This window comes from Daphnia carinata, chromosome 6 (genome assembly GCF_022539665.2).
Source record: "Daphnia carinata strain CSIRO-1 chromosome 6, CSIRO_AGI_Dcar_HiC_V3, whole genome shotgun sequence".
Lineage (NCBI taxonomy): Eukaryota > Metazoa > Arthropoda > Branchiopoda > Diplostraca > Daphniidae > Daphnia > Daphnia carinata.
In genome coordinates, this window is record NC_081336.1 from 9,768,775 (window position 1) to 9,784,049 (window position 15,275).

General features: G+C 37.5%; 2 protein-coding genes and 1 long non-coding RNA gene across 4 annotated transcripts; 1 reads left to right on the top strand and 2 right to left on the bottom strand.

Annotated features, from left to right (window-relative positions):
* Nucleotides 1-2,954: 2,954 nt before the first annotated feature.
* On the bottom strand, nucleotides 2,955-4,767 carry LOC130694170 (uncharacterized). The gene is made up of 9 exons (XR_009001945.2): nucleotides 4,670-4,767; nucleotides 4,344-4,418; nucleotides 4,147-4,270; nucleotides 3,948-4,083; nucleotides 3,779-3,883; nucleotides 3,469-3,706; nucleotides 3,298-3,388; nucleotides 3,134-3,237; nucleotides 2,955-3,077 (listed from the first exon to the last, which is right to left on the bottom strand). It is a non-coding gene; the product is annotated as an uncharacterized LOC130694170 (long non-coding RNA).
* Nucleotides 4,768-5,375: 608 nt separating this feature from the next.
* On the top strand, nucleotides 5,376-7,501 carry LOC130694167 (uncharacterized). 2 transcript variants are annotated; one of them, XM_059495789.1, is made up of 4 exons: nucleotides 5,376-5,875; nucleotides 5,950-6,310; nucleotides 6,380-6,625; nucleotides 6,720-7,501. In XM_059495789.1, the coding sequence occupies exons 2-4, from the start codon at nucleotides 6,169-6,171 to the stop codon at nucleotides 7,223-7,225; spliced, it is 894 nt and encodes a 297-aa protein (XP_059351772.1). In that variant the 5' UTR covers nucleotides 5,376-5,875; nucleotides 5,950-6,168; the 3' UTR covers nucleotides 7,226-7,501. The 2 variants fall into 2 exon arrangements, with proteins under 2 accessions (XP_059351772.1, XP_059351771.1); XM_059495788.1 differs by having other exon boundaries at nucleotides 5,376-5,516; nucleotides 5,586-6,310.
* A 13-nt stretch (nucleotides 7,502-7,514) lies between these two features.
* Nucleotides 7,515-13,262, bottom strand: LOC130694164 (death-associated protein kinase 1-like). Its single transcript, XM_059495771.1, has 7 exons — nucleotides 13,047-13,262; nucleotides 12,449-12,963; nucleotides 12,261-12,385; nucleotides 11,425-12,202; nucleotides 10,724-10,848; nucleotides 10,542-10,662; nucleotides 7,515-7,591 (listed from the first exon to the last, which is right to left on the bottom strand). The coding sequence occupies exons 1-7, from the start codon at nucleotides 13,217-13,219 to the stop codon at nucleotides 7,515-7,517; spliced, it is 1,914 nt and encodes a 637-aa protein (XP_059351754.1). The 5' UTR covers nucleotides 13,220-13,262.
* Between the last annotated feature and the right edge of the window lie 2,013 nt (nucleotides 13,263-15,275).

Genomic DNA, 15,275 nt, shown 5'->3' on the forward strand with positions numbered 1-15,275 from the left:
CCTGGCAGCCAATGGTTAACTTAGTTAAGTGTATGTATGTAATGTATGTGTATTTGTATGTATGTATATATTTGTATATTGTTATGTATGTAAAATAGTGGTGGAATTGTTGGGTGGAGGAGGGACAATAAAACAATTTATTTCAATTTACTTTTTTCTGTGTATTTTATTTAACTATAGAAATTATCAAAAACTTGAAATATATGGCCACCACCTATAACACTTAACAAACCAGCTATCGAAGAGTTATTCAAAATCAGAAGTCAGCATAAATCTTTCTCCCCACCTGTTCAACGTCAGATTAAAAAAAGGAGTCAGAATCTTCAATACACAATTGAAAAAAAAGTTTTTTAAACCTACATTTTCAGTGTCCTTCACAATGTGACACATTTGACAGGTTAGTTACGAACAATGAGAAGACCAAAATCATGTTGAACTGAAAATCTTTTATTTACACTAAAATAGGAACATTCGCAGCATTCCTTTCTGCAACGGACCAACTCTGCAGCCCATGCAGCACACCAGGTACATCCCTAAGATCTAGAAATAATTCATAACTAAAACTGTTAACGATAAATTGTAACATCATCTGATGGAATTGAGTTGAACCTGTTAGTCTCTAGAAGATTTAGATTGTTAAGCACCTTTGGTACAAAGGTGGGCGTATTTGCCAACGGAGATGACAAACGTGGTAAAGTCGAGCCCTGCTCATCCTCTTTCTCTAGATAATTTTTAATGAATGGTGCCGTAACACTTGATGTAAATATTTGCCATAATACCTTTCACAAGTTTCCTTGGAACTCATTTACAAGACCCAGATTTAAGCACGATATCGGTGGTGAAATTTTCAAGAAGGAAGACGTCCATTTTAGCACCCATCCTTAAATCCAACGCCAAACGAAATGAAACGGCTGACAGAACAGCTGATAGAGCAGCTGTGAACGCCATGAAAATGAATTGTTATTTCGCCGCTAGATGTCTCGAAAATATTCAGAACATTTATTACCGTGCAGAACACTTTTGGACAGGTGTAAAAAAATTACCTTGAATTTACTAGCAAACGCGTTACGTAAAAAATGTGACTCATGCTTTCCCTTCTTGAGGCTTAAAACCCAAAACTTTCGGAATACTAAACAGAACCTGTTTCATATAACCTGTTTCTTGTGACTGTAGTGGAATCGATTTTAGTATCACGTTATGACTAATGCGTAAGGGTAATATGCGTTTAGGATGATTCCAAAAAATCCCGCTACGAACGCCACGGGTAACGTAGCCCATGATCGTGAAAAAATAACCCCGAAATATCTACACCAGGATGGTTCAAGAAAGTCCCGCTACGAACGCCACGGGTAACGCAGCCCATAATCGTGAAAAAAAAAATAAACCCGTATCTCAAAAATATGTCTATCTTTTATTTTCAACTTGTAAATGTATTTCATGCTAGAGTTCATATTTTCCGTCCACGACAAATTGGATATGGAGTAATATAATTTTTTGTTTCACAGAAGAAATGTGAGCAACTTCTCATGATCCATACACTTTGGCATGGGTTATGATACAACAAGCACAACACAAAGATAGAATAAGGCTTATGATAAAAAATAAAAAAATGGCTGATGTAACCTGCCAGCAATTCTGTAAACAATAATAAAATCAAGACATAGGATTGATATCAAATATACTGCTTAGACTAAGAACTCATTTATTTGTTTTTTTTTTCAAACTGTTAACTGTCAATACCAAGTTGTTGACCTTGCATTGCGAATTTACTGCAATAAACATTACGGCTGCAATAGCACATTTTTATTATGTTTCATGTGCAATGTTCTCATCTTTACCTTTCCACTGAGAAAGGTAGAGAAAATAATTATAAAAAGATGTTAAACTAAAATTTAAACTATAAATTTAAAAAATAAGCGAAATGCAAAAAGATACTGTTAAGAATGACCTTTTCTTCAAACAGTAAACTGACGTGTTGGCCAAACTGAAATTACTTATCAACTAACCTAAACGCCCTATAGTATTAAATTTTCTTAAAATCCTTTCACTTTCTACTTTTCAAAATTTCTGTTTCAATTCTTGATAACAAATCACCGAGTATATGGTAAGCTATGTAACTTTTTTTAGCAAAAACACACAGCAGATGCTGCCAATTTAAATTGACGATGAAAACCCAAGTCTTCGTCTAATGTAAAATATCGAAAACACTGACCAAACACCATTTAGAGGCAGTATGGACAGATCGCGTTTGCCAGAAATCTACCCGTACATAGTAATTTACCAGTATAAATAAGGATGCAGAAACAGGCTTTTTTTCCATCAAACTCCAAACTGATGCACCTCACCTATGTTGGGCGTCTTCAATAATCTGCTAGCCCGGCCGTCGAACGAAGATAGATGTGCAGAGTAAATTCACACGGCAATTTAACAACCATTATAGTCAGGAAGTCTCCAAAACTTTCCCATCCTCACAGCTCGTAATTTCCCAACAAACAAATTGTTTGAAGCAATACAATAAAAGCATTTAAAACAATACATACAGTAAAGTAGTCAAACTTAATCCCTTCCCTGTTTTTGTGTCACAATATCATTTTGTGCAACATCATTAAACAACCTCTCAATTGTTTTCCACCTACTATCATGCACAATCATCTTGTCACCTCGCAGCACCGTACAACGCCGGGGGAACATTTTCACTACAATTTAACAACCAAACAAATCTTCCACCATTGTGTTTTGCGTCTGCCACTTGAACAACATTCGTCTTCCTATCTCAATATTACACATCAAATTTCATTCATTTCCTGCACACAGACCACATACCACAATATTTATACTTAAAAATTACTGAGAAATTTTGTAGCAGATAGTGTAGAATGAAAATTCTACTGTAACAAGTTGGATTAATTCCCCAAGCTGCTGTGTTACTTTTCCCACTTTAATTTTATATATTTCTGTAAAATTTTTTTTTTTTTAGACAACAGTATGGAAATGGAACAATAAATATTACCTTTTTTTCACCTACCACCTTCAGTTCAACAGGTTTACTTGAACCATCATCTTCATGGCTGTTAAGTCTGCAACATGAATTAGGTTACTATTCTTAAAAAAGAAACATCTCACTTTTTTTCACTTGAATTTCCTCGTGGCTTATGTGTAACTTTCAGATCCATTTGTTTAACACCACCCGTTTGTCCACTGCAACATCAACACTTGCACATTTCTTCCATGTTGAACCTTCAAAATGGGACATAATGATAATATAAGCATAAACTGATTTGGAAGCAGAATACTAACCTGTGTGCGAGTATTCAACTACCATAATTTGATACCGATTCTTGCCAGTACATCTGGAAACCTTTAAGAATTCCCCTATAGGTATCGACAACTTGACAAAAAAAGAAATGACAGCCAAAAATGCACATTCACGCAGTACAAACTCAAGCAAAACGTGTTTAGATTTGTTACCTTGCAGTTCAGAACGATTCCATTTTCTCCATAATGTAGTCGATTAACTTGTTAGCTGTAAATCCGTAATCAATTTCCAGGATTCCGATAAAAGGCATGTCAGTTCTGTGTACAAAGCACGCAAGTTGCTACTACACCTTGTTAAACAAAATGGCCACTGAAATGAGCAACTCCAATTCCTTTCTCTTTACCCAGCCCTCAAAATGGCGGGACGAGAAAATGGTTTCAGCAAGCTTTCCTGGAAAAGTTTTAAAGCATTAGGTCTACACTTGTGTACAGACATTTTGTTTTTTCACAATATTCAATATACCTCAAGTATATCCAGGAAATCTTCAACAACTGTCGAACTGCTGATTTCCGGACAAAAGAACGTCAAAGACTGTTGCCAAAACAGGTTTGCGTTAAACTCGTACATCTACACAACAAAAGGCAAATTAAAATAATTATTTACAGCAGACGAAGCACAAAAATTTTTTCACCGGTCAGTCAATCCAAGTTCTTTTATATTTACTGTTAAATATTTAAAAGAACAATAAACTCAATATAGCTGGTCTTCATTCATTGGTCCATTCTCCATTCACCAAACCAATTCACCCAACGATAAATTAGACCCAACTACGAAAAAATAAGAAAAAAATGGAAATTAATAATGACATTAAAACACGATTGGTGTAGTACCTTTTTTCAACACATAGTCTGCCACGGTGCTTATGTTGGGCATCTTCAATAATCTGCTGGGCCGGCATCGTCTAGTTGACAGTGGGCAAGCCCAGGAACGAACACTTGCCTTCATATATGAAGGCTATAAACAATATTAGAAATTAATATTTTAAAAAGAGAAACACAGCAACAGTTCAAATGAAATATGACATTACTGCACCACAAGGGTGGTAGAAGATCTCAATCCACCATGCCACGCAATGATGATTCATGGGGAGATTGACCTGAACCTACAGTAATAATAACACTTGTATGAAGAACTGAGCAACCATTCACTTACGACCTTATACATATACGTTGACCATGCTTTGCACAGAAAGCATTTTACGTTCAAGCAGTTTTAGGCGGAAAAATCACAGATAAAGATGTGCTCGCCGCCCAACACATTTAGAAAGTTATCAACAAAATTGACTATTGGCTTTAAATTTATAAATGATATTACACTTAACGGAAAGCTAAAACCTTCAAAATAACAAATTACCGAATAGTTTTCCTGATTCCAAAGTGGGGAAGCCGAAATCCGCTCTTGCAGGGCCAGGACAATGTCCTGAACGCGTGTCAGCCATTGGCGACTGGTAGTTCATCACTGAGAGTTGAATGCTCTCCATAGCTAAGCAATTAACCGTGCCAGATGTCGCCATTTTTGGACGATTTAGAAGGGAGGGGAAAATGTTGCCAGCTGTCAACTAATATTTGTTTCATTTTTATTCACATTTACAAAATATCTTCAATACGTATACATTAATATTCATCTAGTTTATAAAAATTTTGTAAATCCAACGCCATAAAAAAAAATGTGCTTTACGTACGAGAACGTTAAAACTTAAAAATCTGACAGCGTCGAGTATGACTAGTATTTGATTTACGGTGCCAAATTTGTCAACAAATCTTAATTAATTCCAGAAAAAGGAGAATAGAATGTTGATGGTAAAGATTAATGAAGGTCTATCATTCTTGATTTATGGAATAGTTTCACAACGGCCTTGAGACTTGCTTTCGCAATCTGGAAAATGCGCTGCAACTAAGAAGAAATGACGTTTGCGCTATGTCTCGTAGATAAGATCAGATAAATGGATTCTTAAGTTACCACTGCAACTGACCTCTTTTTTTTTTGATGAGTGTCGTTTCTAACACCATCTAGGCATTTAAACTAGTTTATAGTTTACTCGGTATTTCATTCTAAGCCGCTGTGCGAAGGCGAAAGGATGGGACATAATTTATCCGGGACGATTCGATCATTTCTTCTTATTTTGGCGCTGTCTACGTGCTATCTCACGGCTGCTCCACCTGATCTGCAAACAAGAGTTGAACAACTTGAGAAAAACTATGTAAGTCCAAATTCATATCTTTTCTTACTGCATTAATTCATAATGCATGACTTACCTGTTCGCTGAAAGGTCGAAATTAAAGAACATTTGAAAGCTAAAATTATTGATTTGGAGACGAAAGTCGGGCGACTGGAAGCCAAAATTGAAAAACAGGATTCACTTTTGGCTATTCTCGAAAAAGGACATGACCCTTTGAAAGATAATGTCGTTATCAATCGACCCCGTCGTCAGATCGCAACTAATCGTACTTGCCAGGAAATCAGGGACGCAAATCCGTCGCACTCCTCCGGCATGTACTGGATTGATCCAGACGGACAAGGCATCGGTGATCCACCAATCCACGTCGATTGCACCTACTGGTAGGCGAGGCGGCTGCATAAATCTGGTGGTATCTTATATCTGATAAATAGTGGCGGTGGGCGGATACTTTCAGGGGCGCAACAGAAATTTTGCATGACAGCGAGTCGGAAATGAACATTGGAAATTGCACAGAGCCCGGATGTTACTCGAGGCAAATCAAATATAACGCAAGCGATAGACAAATCCAAGCGTTGATTCAATTGTCTCTCAAATGCTTCCAATTCATTGGCGTACTGTGACCAAAGCTCAAATTTATTTTAATGATCGTTTGTTCTAAAATTTGTGATTGACGATGCAGTATTATTGCAGAAACTTGCCGTTGAAGTACAACGGGACCGTCTATGCTTGGTGGATCGACAAAGACGGGAAAAGGAACGAGTTTCCCAGTTTGGAGAATTGCGACAACCTCGATGACACTGTAAAGTTTGAATTAAGTACGAGAGTTTTATTTATTTGAATTAAAAAAAAACGAATTGACAATTGAAATCGGGGCTGAAATCTAGATTTCATAGGCGATGAAGATATGTTGCCTGTCACGCGCCTCCATTTTAGCAATCCCTTTAAGGGCTCCGGCAAACACGAAGTGAGCCGGTTAAAATGTTTTGGTAAGGTAAAAACGCAGCCAATGCCGAGATCGTGCGACGATTTGCAACGGATGGGACACACTCTCAACGGTATCTACTCAGTCAGGAGAGCTAAACGAATAGAAACTGTTTTCTGCCAATTTGATAAACGACCTGATGAACGACGTAGGTGATATGTATTCACGTCTTTGATTTGATTAACTGTCATTTTGGTAGATCTGCAAAAGGAGATATGTCAAAATCAAATTCTTAATTTCAGAATTCCAGGAGAGGATCGGATATCAAAACATAAAAACAAAGCCAATATACTTCAACGTACAGAAAGACAAGAATTTTTCGAAAAGAGACGTTCCGCTTCCGTTTGAGATTACCATCGTCAACATTGGAGAGGCCATGGATTTGCCAAGCGGCGTATTCACAGCACCCGTCAACGGAACTTACTTCTTTTCCTTTGCTGGACTCGCGCAATTTCCGATGCTTACAGGTCCAGATCCAGTTCCAGTGCAAAGGGAACTAGGCGCCAATCTTTATAAAAATGGTGAAAGAATAGCAATCAGTCAGGTTAATATAGGCTACCTCGTATATCCGGATAATCGAAGTCCAATCACCCTTCAAAGTACTGTATCTTTGCGAGCTGGAGACAAAATATGGATCCAGTTAAGTATTGGGATCAGTGGGGGGTTTCTATACGACGAGAGGCATGCGGAAGTGGACCAGGGTTCACACACGCATTTTAACGGGTGGCTTTTGGAAGAAGAAATCTAAGTAATGCAGAGGTTTTCCACACCCCAATGTGTGCCAGCAAATACTACGACCACAAACATAAAACATCCTTCAATCCCATTATCAATGTACGTTCATGTCTCTGTAGGGACATTATAGTCTTGCAAACAGCAATTACCTGGCTGTTTTGCCAACTGCACATGTGTGAATCTCATTCTATATGATTGCTGAACATGTTTTTGCCATCGCTGCTTATTTTCAGGATTGATTTGCGTGATGGAAACTGAGTATGATGAAATAATGTTTTATTTTTATTTTTACTTTATATTTCCTAGTTGTCGATTCTCTGCAATACAAAACTCTGTTCAGTAACATTGGTTTGGCCAATGCAACGATGTTTGTTGATACCTTAAAAAATCATCAGCATCAGAAACTGATTTCTGAATCATTCGAAATTCTTAAATTCAATTCACAGTATGAAATTCAGTTCAACATTTCATAATTCCATTGGCATTTTTTCGCGATTAATTATTTTATTTTGTTTCTAGCGTGAGTTGGCAATGCTGTCGAGGAACTGAAGTGGGGAGGGTAAATAAAGCGCCAAATTTCGCTCACCAACTGATCAGTTTCACCATTGACATTTTAACTGACAGCCACAAAGGATGTGTTACCTGTCACTTTCTACTCGCCTCATTTTCTGTTTCCGTATTGTAAGGGTTTCAGTGTTGAAGACAAAAGTTTTCAGGGACAATCAACTGACAAAAAATTAAGTTTTCAAATTAGATGATGTATCAAGCGTAAAGAAAAACGGCGATGGCAAGTCGGTCAGCTGATTGAGAGACTATTGGCGCCCTCGACGGGAATGCAGCAACCACGACCCAATCGCCCAGTGTAAAGCAGATAGTTCATCGATGGCTGTGCTGCGTTTGAATGCAATTCACAACGGAGGAAGTTCTCTGCTCCATTTCCAGGTTAGTTTTTAGCTAGTTTTTTTTATTTTGTTTTGCATGTGTCATCGTACAATGACATCTCTGAAGGGCCTAAAATCTAGACCCCTCTCCTCTCCCAGTTATTTGGCTGTGATTTTTTTTCAAGTTGTAACCGCTTATTTTTTTGTTTTCCTTTTATTGATTTTCGAGAGATCCTTGAAAATGATGCAGTGTAAGAATGCACTGATTACGTCTTTTTTTTTGCCTATTCATGGTCGGCCTTGTCTTCCAGTCCTTTTTTTTTTGCCATGTTTCGCCATTTTGGGCTCCATTTCTGCTTCGATGTCGCCATAGAGTGAGGTTTGACATTGCATTGTTCGAACTGAAGAACAATGCAAGGGGCCTGCGTTTGCCAGAAATGGGGAAACAGGTGGCTTGGCAGAATCGTTTGAAAAACAATCACTCTTTCTTGCCGACTTGATTTGATTGATTTTTCGCATTTTGTTCCCAAACTTTTGAAGGTCACACAAGGAAAAGTGGCATTTGCTCGGTAGATGTCTACTCGTTTAAAAAATCGTAAAATCAATTGTATACAAGCAGATGATTTGGCTAAAAACAAATGGATAGAATAGTATAGCATATAGTAGGAGGGTTTTAAAAACTTATTTAAGTAATTGTATTATTAAATGGCTGTGTTGTTGATGTGAACTACACACTTTTTCAATTTGCTAAATCTTTATCGGTGTATACAGCCTTTGTCAATTTTTTTTTTTTTTTTACTTGTTTTTACTTGCTTTTACTTTTTTTTTTTTTTTTAATGGTTTGCTAAATTGCAACACAGCTGGCAAGAAAAGATTTGATTGTCAAGTTTGACGGTCGTACTGTTTTCACGTGAAAATTTCTTTCATTTGACTAGCGGAATTGTTAAACGATCGCAGTTAGCTCTACCGGCAAAAGCGGTTTCTCATTTGCCTTTAAGATGACGAAGAAAATTGGGGGTTTTTATTCACCATTCGAGATATAATTTTTTTATTGTTTATTAAGGTTCTTTATTGCTCTGATTGTTTTCCTGAATGAGCTCCATTACAGTTTGCTAGAAGCTTGAAATGAAATGAACTACTTATCCAATGAGAGAAGAGGCTTGTTGAACCGATATTGAATCACTTGTTTTTTGCTTTGATACTTTCTTTTATTTTAATGTCGTTTGCGCACATAGAATTTATAAATTGTCGAATGAGTCGCAATCAACATGGCTAAAGGAGTCATAAATTGATAAGACTCTATGACGATGTAGTCTTTATTTTTATTTTTGAAAGTCCGTCGGCCTGAGCAATACACCCAAGAAAGCGGGATTTTTGAGTTTTCAAGGAGTAAATGGCAAAATTATTCCGAGTATACAACAGTCGCCATATTTTATTTTCCGTTAAAGTGCATTGCATCGCCAAGAGTCATGATGAGTCATGATACAACATGAAGTGCTTCGTCGAGCAGTTTTAGGATTTCGTCCTTGTTGCTAATCTTATCATTATCGCGTAAATAACTTTGAGCATTCCTTCCATCATTGTCCTTTGCATTCACATCAATTCCCAGTTGGATTAAAAGTGGAATGGCGTCAATTAAATTAGGGCTTGAATTTGATCCACACAAATAATGGAGCGCATTCCTTCCATCAAAATCCTTTGCATTCACATCAATTCCCAGTTGGATTAAGAGTTGAATGGCGTCAATTAAATTTGGGCTTGAATTCCATTTACACAAACAATGGAGCGCATTCAATCCATCATTTTCCTTTGCATTCACATCGATTCCCAGTAGGATTAAGAGTTGAATGGCGTCAATTAAATTTGGGCTTGAATTTGATTCACACAAATAATGGAGCGCATTCTTTCCCATTTGTCCTTTGCATTCACATCGATTCCCAGTTGGATTAAGAGTTGAATGGCGTCAATTAAATTTGGGCTTAAAATGAGTTCACACAAATAATGGAGCGCATTCTTTCCCCATTTGTCCTTTGCATTCACATCGATTCCCAGTTGGATTAAGAGTTGAATGGCGTCAATTAAATTTGGGCTTGAATTTAACAAATAATGGAGCGCACAATTTGTCCTTTGCATTCACATCGATTCCCAGTTGGATTAAGAGTTGAATGGCGTCAATTAAATTTGGGCTTGAATTTGATTTACACAAAAAATGGAGCGTATTGCTTCCCCTCTCGTTCTTTGCGTTCACATCAATTCCCAGTTGGATTAAGAGTTGAATGGCGTCAATTAAATTTGGGCTTGAATTAAAAAAACACAAATGATGGAGCGCATTCTGTCCACGATCGTTCTTTGCATTCACATCAATTCCCAGTTGGATTAAGAGTTGAATGGCGTCAATTAAATTTGGGCTTGAATTTGATTCACACAAATAATGGAGCATATTCTCACCATATTTGCCCTTTGCATTCACATCGATTCCAAGGCGAATTAAGTCGTTGATTCTTCCAACTAGATCAGCCGAAGTGTAACCAGCAAAAAGTTGTCGAAATTCTGTTTCTTTTTCAGTCAACTAAATTGGTGAAATTCACAATTGTTTACGTTGTTAATTCCTCACTTATAAAAAATATTACTTTATTCTTAATGGATGCCAGTTGATTGACGACTTCTGTCGAATTCATTCTTTTTTCCGTATCATATTCCAACATTTTCGTTAGTAAGTCATTCTCATAATATTTGCGCAGTTCGCCATCAATTTCTGAAATTTAGCACCCGATTGTTTATAAATAGAAGAGTAAAATAGAATTGAAGTTAAAAATTGGCATTACTCGTCATATTCACTGGATTATTTTCAATGATGTTCTTGTGAATTTCAGTTTCACTTGAGCCGAATAAATGTTCTCCCTCCAAAAAAATATAACCGTAGACAATGCCGAGAACGAACACATCGCTCTTGACGGTGCCCCAAAACTTATTATTTTTCACGTTTTGATCGTTGTTGAGTTTTTCCAGCACTTCGGGTGCGTACCAAGTTCTCGTTCCTCTCACTCCAGTCCACGAGTGAAGTCCCTTTTCGTTTACGGATTTGGCCAGTCCAAAATCAGACCATTTCATTATTATATTTTCATATTTTCCAGGCTTTCGCATAATGAGGATGTTTTCCGGTTTAATGTCCCGATGTATTAAATTCTTTGAATGGATGTATTCCAGGCCTGTGGCTAATTGACGGAATATTTCGATAGGAGGTAGTATACGTTCGTTGTATTTTTTGGGATTATCCTCCTTCAGAAAAAGTTGATCTAAAGAAGCGACACATAATTCCAATGCGTAGTACCTTTAACGCGAGAACGAAAAAAACAAATCAATTTTGGAATCATTTTGTTATTTAAAGTCATAAAAAAAATGTCTTGCATAAAGTCGTTGTCCGTTTCATAATGAAGAAGTTTGACGATGTTCGGATGATCCAATTTTAGCATTGCGTCTTCTTCTCTTTTGTCCACATGACGCATTTCAACTCTTTTGACTGCAACTTCACGACCTCCGAACTTCCCTTTGTTTACCATACCAAAGCCACCTTCCCCTATTGGTTGTTGGCGGTCGAACCAAATTTTCATCTCTTTGTTAAATTTATTTTGCGAATAATAAAACGCATTCCATCCAGCGTTGTCCGGCAGCATCATATCCACTCCGAATTTAGTCAAAATACCAACTGCGTCGACTAAATTTGGGGTTGAATTGTATCGACATAGATAATGGAGCGCATTCGATCCATCGTCGGTTATTGCCTTTGCGTCGATTCCGGATTGATTCAAGACTTCAATTCCGTTAATTAAGGTTTGGCTTGAATGGTATCGACACAAATAATGAATGGCATTCATTCCATAGTTGTCCCTTGCATTCACGTCGACACCGCTTTTGATTACGAGTTGAATTGCGTCGGTAAATTTTGGGTTTGAATAGTTACGACACAAAAGATGGAGCACATTCGTTTCGTCTTTGTCCTTTGCGTTCACGTTAATTCCGAACTGAATTAATTCTTCTATTTTTCCCGTGAGATCCTCTCGCGAATCACGCCCACACAGTTCAAGCAATTCTTTTTCTTTTCCAGTGAGCTAATTGATAAATTGACATTTGCATACGAATGCTCGACTTGCTTTAAATTCATTATACCTTATCCTTGATCGACTGCAATTGAATGAGAACTTTTTCCGATGTTATTCTTTCATTGGGATCGTTTCTCAACATTTTTTCGAACAGGTCATTCTCGTAACAGTCGCGCAATTTGCCATCCATTTCTAGGTATAGCAATCAATTCTTTTTATCAGAAAATAATATCATTATAGTATATCAGGTATTACTTTGCATGTTAATGGGATCTCCTTTAACTATGTTTTCGGCAATTTTATTTTCGATGGAACCGTAGAGATGTTCGCCATTCAAGAGTAAATTACCGAAAACAAGTCCCATTGCAAACACGTCGCTCTCGATGCTTACTGGATAACTGGTTTCATCTACATTTCCTGTAGGGCTTTTCTTCTTCTTTTTTTTCAATCGAAGCCACTCGGGGGCTAACCATGCCTTATTGCTTCTGATAGGACTGGTTTGCTTTGCTTCACTGACACTTCTGATCAGTCCAAAATTTGTCCATTTGAGAGTTATCTCATCTTGGCCAGCAGGTTCCTCCGCAATCAGGACATTTTCTGGTTTGATGTCTCCATGAACTAAATTATTTGAATGGAGGTATTCGAGACCAGAAGCTAATTGAAGCAAACCATCGATATGATGTGGCATACGTCCCTTGTATTTTCTGGCATCATCCGACTTCAAGAACAGCTGATCTAAAGTGTCCAAACACGGGCCCAATGCATAGTACCTGGTAACATTTTAACGAAAACAAAATCAAATCCTTGTTGATATCGTACTGTTCTAAATTCTAAAAAATAAGAAATGCCCTACAAATAGACATAGTCACTTTCACGCTCATGAAGTTTGACGATGTTTGGATGATTTAACTCTAGCAAAGCTCTTTCTTCTTTACTTTGGTGCCTATGATGCACTCGAAATTTTTTCGTTTGAACATCGCCAACTCTGAACTTTCCGCCAAACGCTTGACCTGAACCATCCACCATATTTCCGATGCTCGCCAAATACTGAATAGTTCCGCAATGTTACAGTTTTTCAAATGACTTTGTTGCGATGGCTTCCGTTCAGACCTAAGCAAATGACCAACGCCTTTACTTGATAACGTTTATCTTGAACCTGACAATACTGTGTAATCTACTGACCAGGTTTATCGGTAGTGAAACGCGTCTCTTACACAACGATTCGAGAACAACAAAAATTAATGATGAACTTTTCGATCCTGAATAAGCATGGCATTCCTTTCGCTATGATTGTCTCTATAATATTAAATTCTCGATCACCCTTTCCTTATTTTTATTGTTTTATGCGGCTATAATTTGTGGTGGTTTTTGGATCTGAAATATTGCCATTGTTGGTTGTGGATGTATTCATCATCTTTGTATTACCATGATAACAATGTGTTTATCTTCCTGGTGTCATCACCGAAAATAGGCCACTACCCGTATCGATGACCAAGTGCTTCCCCCAACCCCCTTTTCGCCTTTGTTTGCTTGGTATGTATTTTTGTTTTGCTTTTGCTGCTCCTGTTAACAGGAGACGTTCCTCTAATTTAAATTCACGATAAAACATTTAACTGTTTCCGTTAATCGCGTTTCGACAAAATGAACTGAATTAACCGGTTAATCATTTCATCACATTGTTTTCTACGTTGTGGATCTTTTCTACACATTTTGACTATATTACAAAAAGATTGCTAACAGTGTCAATCAGTTTTCAACTTGTTGACGTCAGTGCTATATCTGTAGCAGCTAACTAGGAGCAATAACGCGATTTTTTAACTTATCAGCCGGGAATTTTCTTTTAGCCAATTCATCCATTATCTTGACGTGTGTTGACGCGTTTTGGCCCCCCCCCCAAACCTGATGAAGCATGAATAGCAGACGGGAGTGACACCTCATGGTCAAGTGCTTTACGACAACAGGATTACAGCCAATGAAACGTTTGACACCCAAGCCATCAGAATCATGGATGCGTAAATACTTAAAGAAATAGTACGTATCTATTCTCTATTTTCTTGCAAAAATAAAAGGTCTTCAAAGAGCTTACGAAAAATTCGCTTCCGCACTTCAGGTAATAATCTTTTATGGTGCTGATCTGTTCCAGATATTGGGTCAACTTTCAGGTATGACGATTCGAATCGAAGGCTTGTGCAGAGCAGAGAACTCACTTCAGATTCTTTTTTAATGGCAGGCTGTTGGTTTTTAGAATTGAAATTCTTGCTGGAAATTGAGCATGATGAAAAAATGTTTTCTTGAATTCTTTTTTTATTTTTACCTTATATTTCCTAGTTGACGATTCTCTTCAATACAAAACTCTGTTAAGTGACATTGGTTTGGCGAATGCAACGCTGTTTGTTGATATCTTAAAAATTCAGCAGATTCAGAACCTGATTTCTTAATCATTCGAAATTCTTAAATACAATTTGCAATATGAAATTCAGCCCAACATTTCATAATTCTATCGCCATCTTTTTCCGATTAATTGTTTTATTTGGTTCATAGCTTGTGTTGGCAATGCTGTCGAGGAGCTGGGGTAAGAAAAGCGCCAAATTCCGCTGACCAACTGATGAGTTTCATCATTGCCATTTTAACTGATATCCACAAAGGATGTGCTATGTGTCGCTTTCTACTCGTCTCTATTTCTGTTTCCGTATTATAAGGGTTTCAGTGTTGAAGACAAAAGCTTTCAGTCGCAATCGGCTGACAAACAATTTAATGTTCAAATCAGATGATGTATCAAGTGTAACTTGAGGCAATGGACCACCTGGATGAAATGCTGCTGAATAATGTGTAGACTGGCTATTGAGACGGTCAGCTGATCGAGAATGATTTGGCGCCTTCGACGGGAATGCATCAACCACGACTTCCGTGCAGTGAAAACTAGTTCATCGATGGATGTGCTGCGTTTGAATGCAATTCATAACGGAGCAAGTTCTCTGCTCTTTTTCCAGGTTAGTTTTTAGATATTTTTTTTGCTTTCGTTTTGTATGTATCGTCGCACAATGACATATCAAAGGGCCTAAAATGTCGACCCCACCCCTCT

Coding starts and splice junctions, on each gene's coding strand:
- LOC130694164 (XM_059495771.1), bottom strand. CDS start 13,219: ATGGTGGATGGTTCAGGTCAAGCGTTTGGCGGAAAGTTCAGAGTTGGC. Junction 12,386..12,448: donor AGATCCCATTAACATGCAAA/GTAATACCTGAT, acceptor TGCTATACCTAG/AAATGGATGGCAAATTGCGC. Junction 10,849..11,424: donor TTTTCGTTCTCGCGTTAAAG/GTACTACGCATT, acceptor GCTAAATTTCAG/AAATTGATGGCGAACTGCGC.
- LOC130694167 (XM_059495789.1), top strand. CDS start 6,169: ATGCAGTATTATTGCAGAAACTTGCCGTTGAAGTACAACGGGACCGTC. Junction 6,311..6,379: donor CACTGTAAAGTTTGAATTAA/GTACGAGAGTTT, acceptor GCTGAAATCTAG/ATTTCATAGGCGATGAAGAT. Junction 6,626..6,719: donor TAAACGACCTGATGAACGAC/GTAGGTGATATG, acceptor TCTTAATTTCAG/AATTCCAGGAGAGGATCGGA.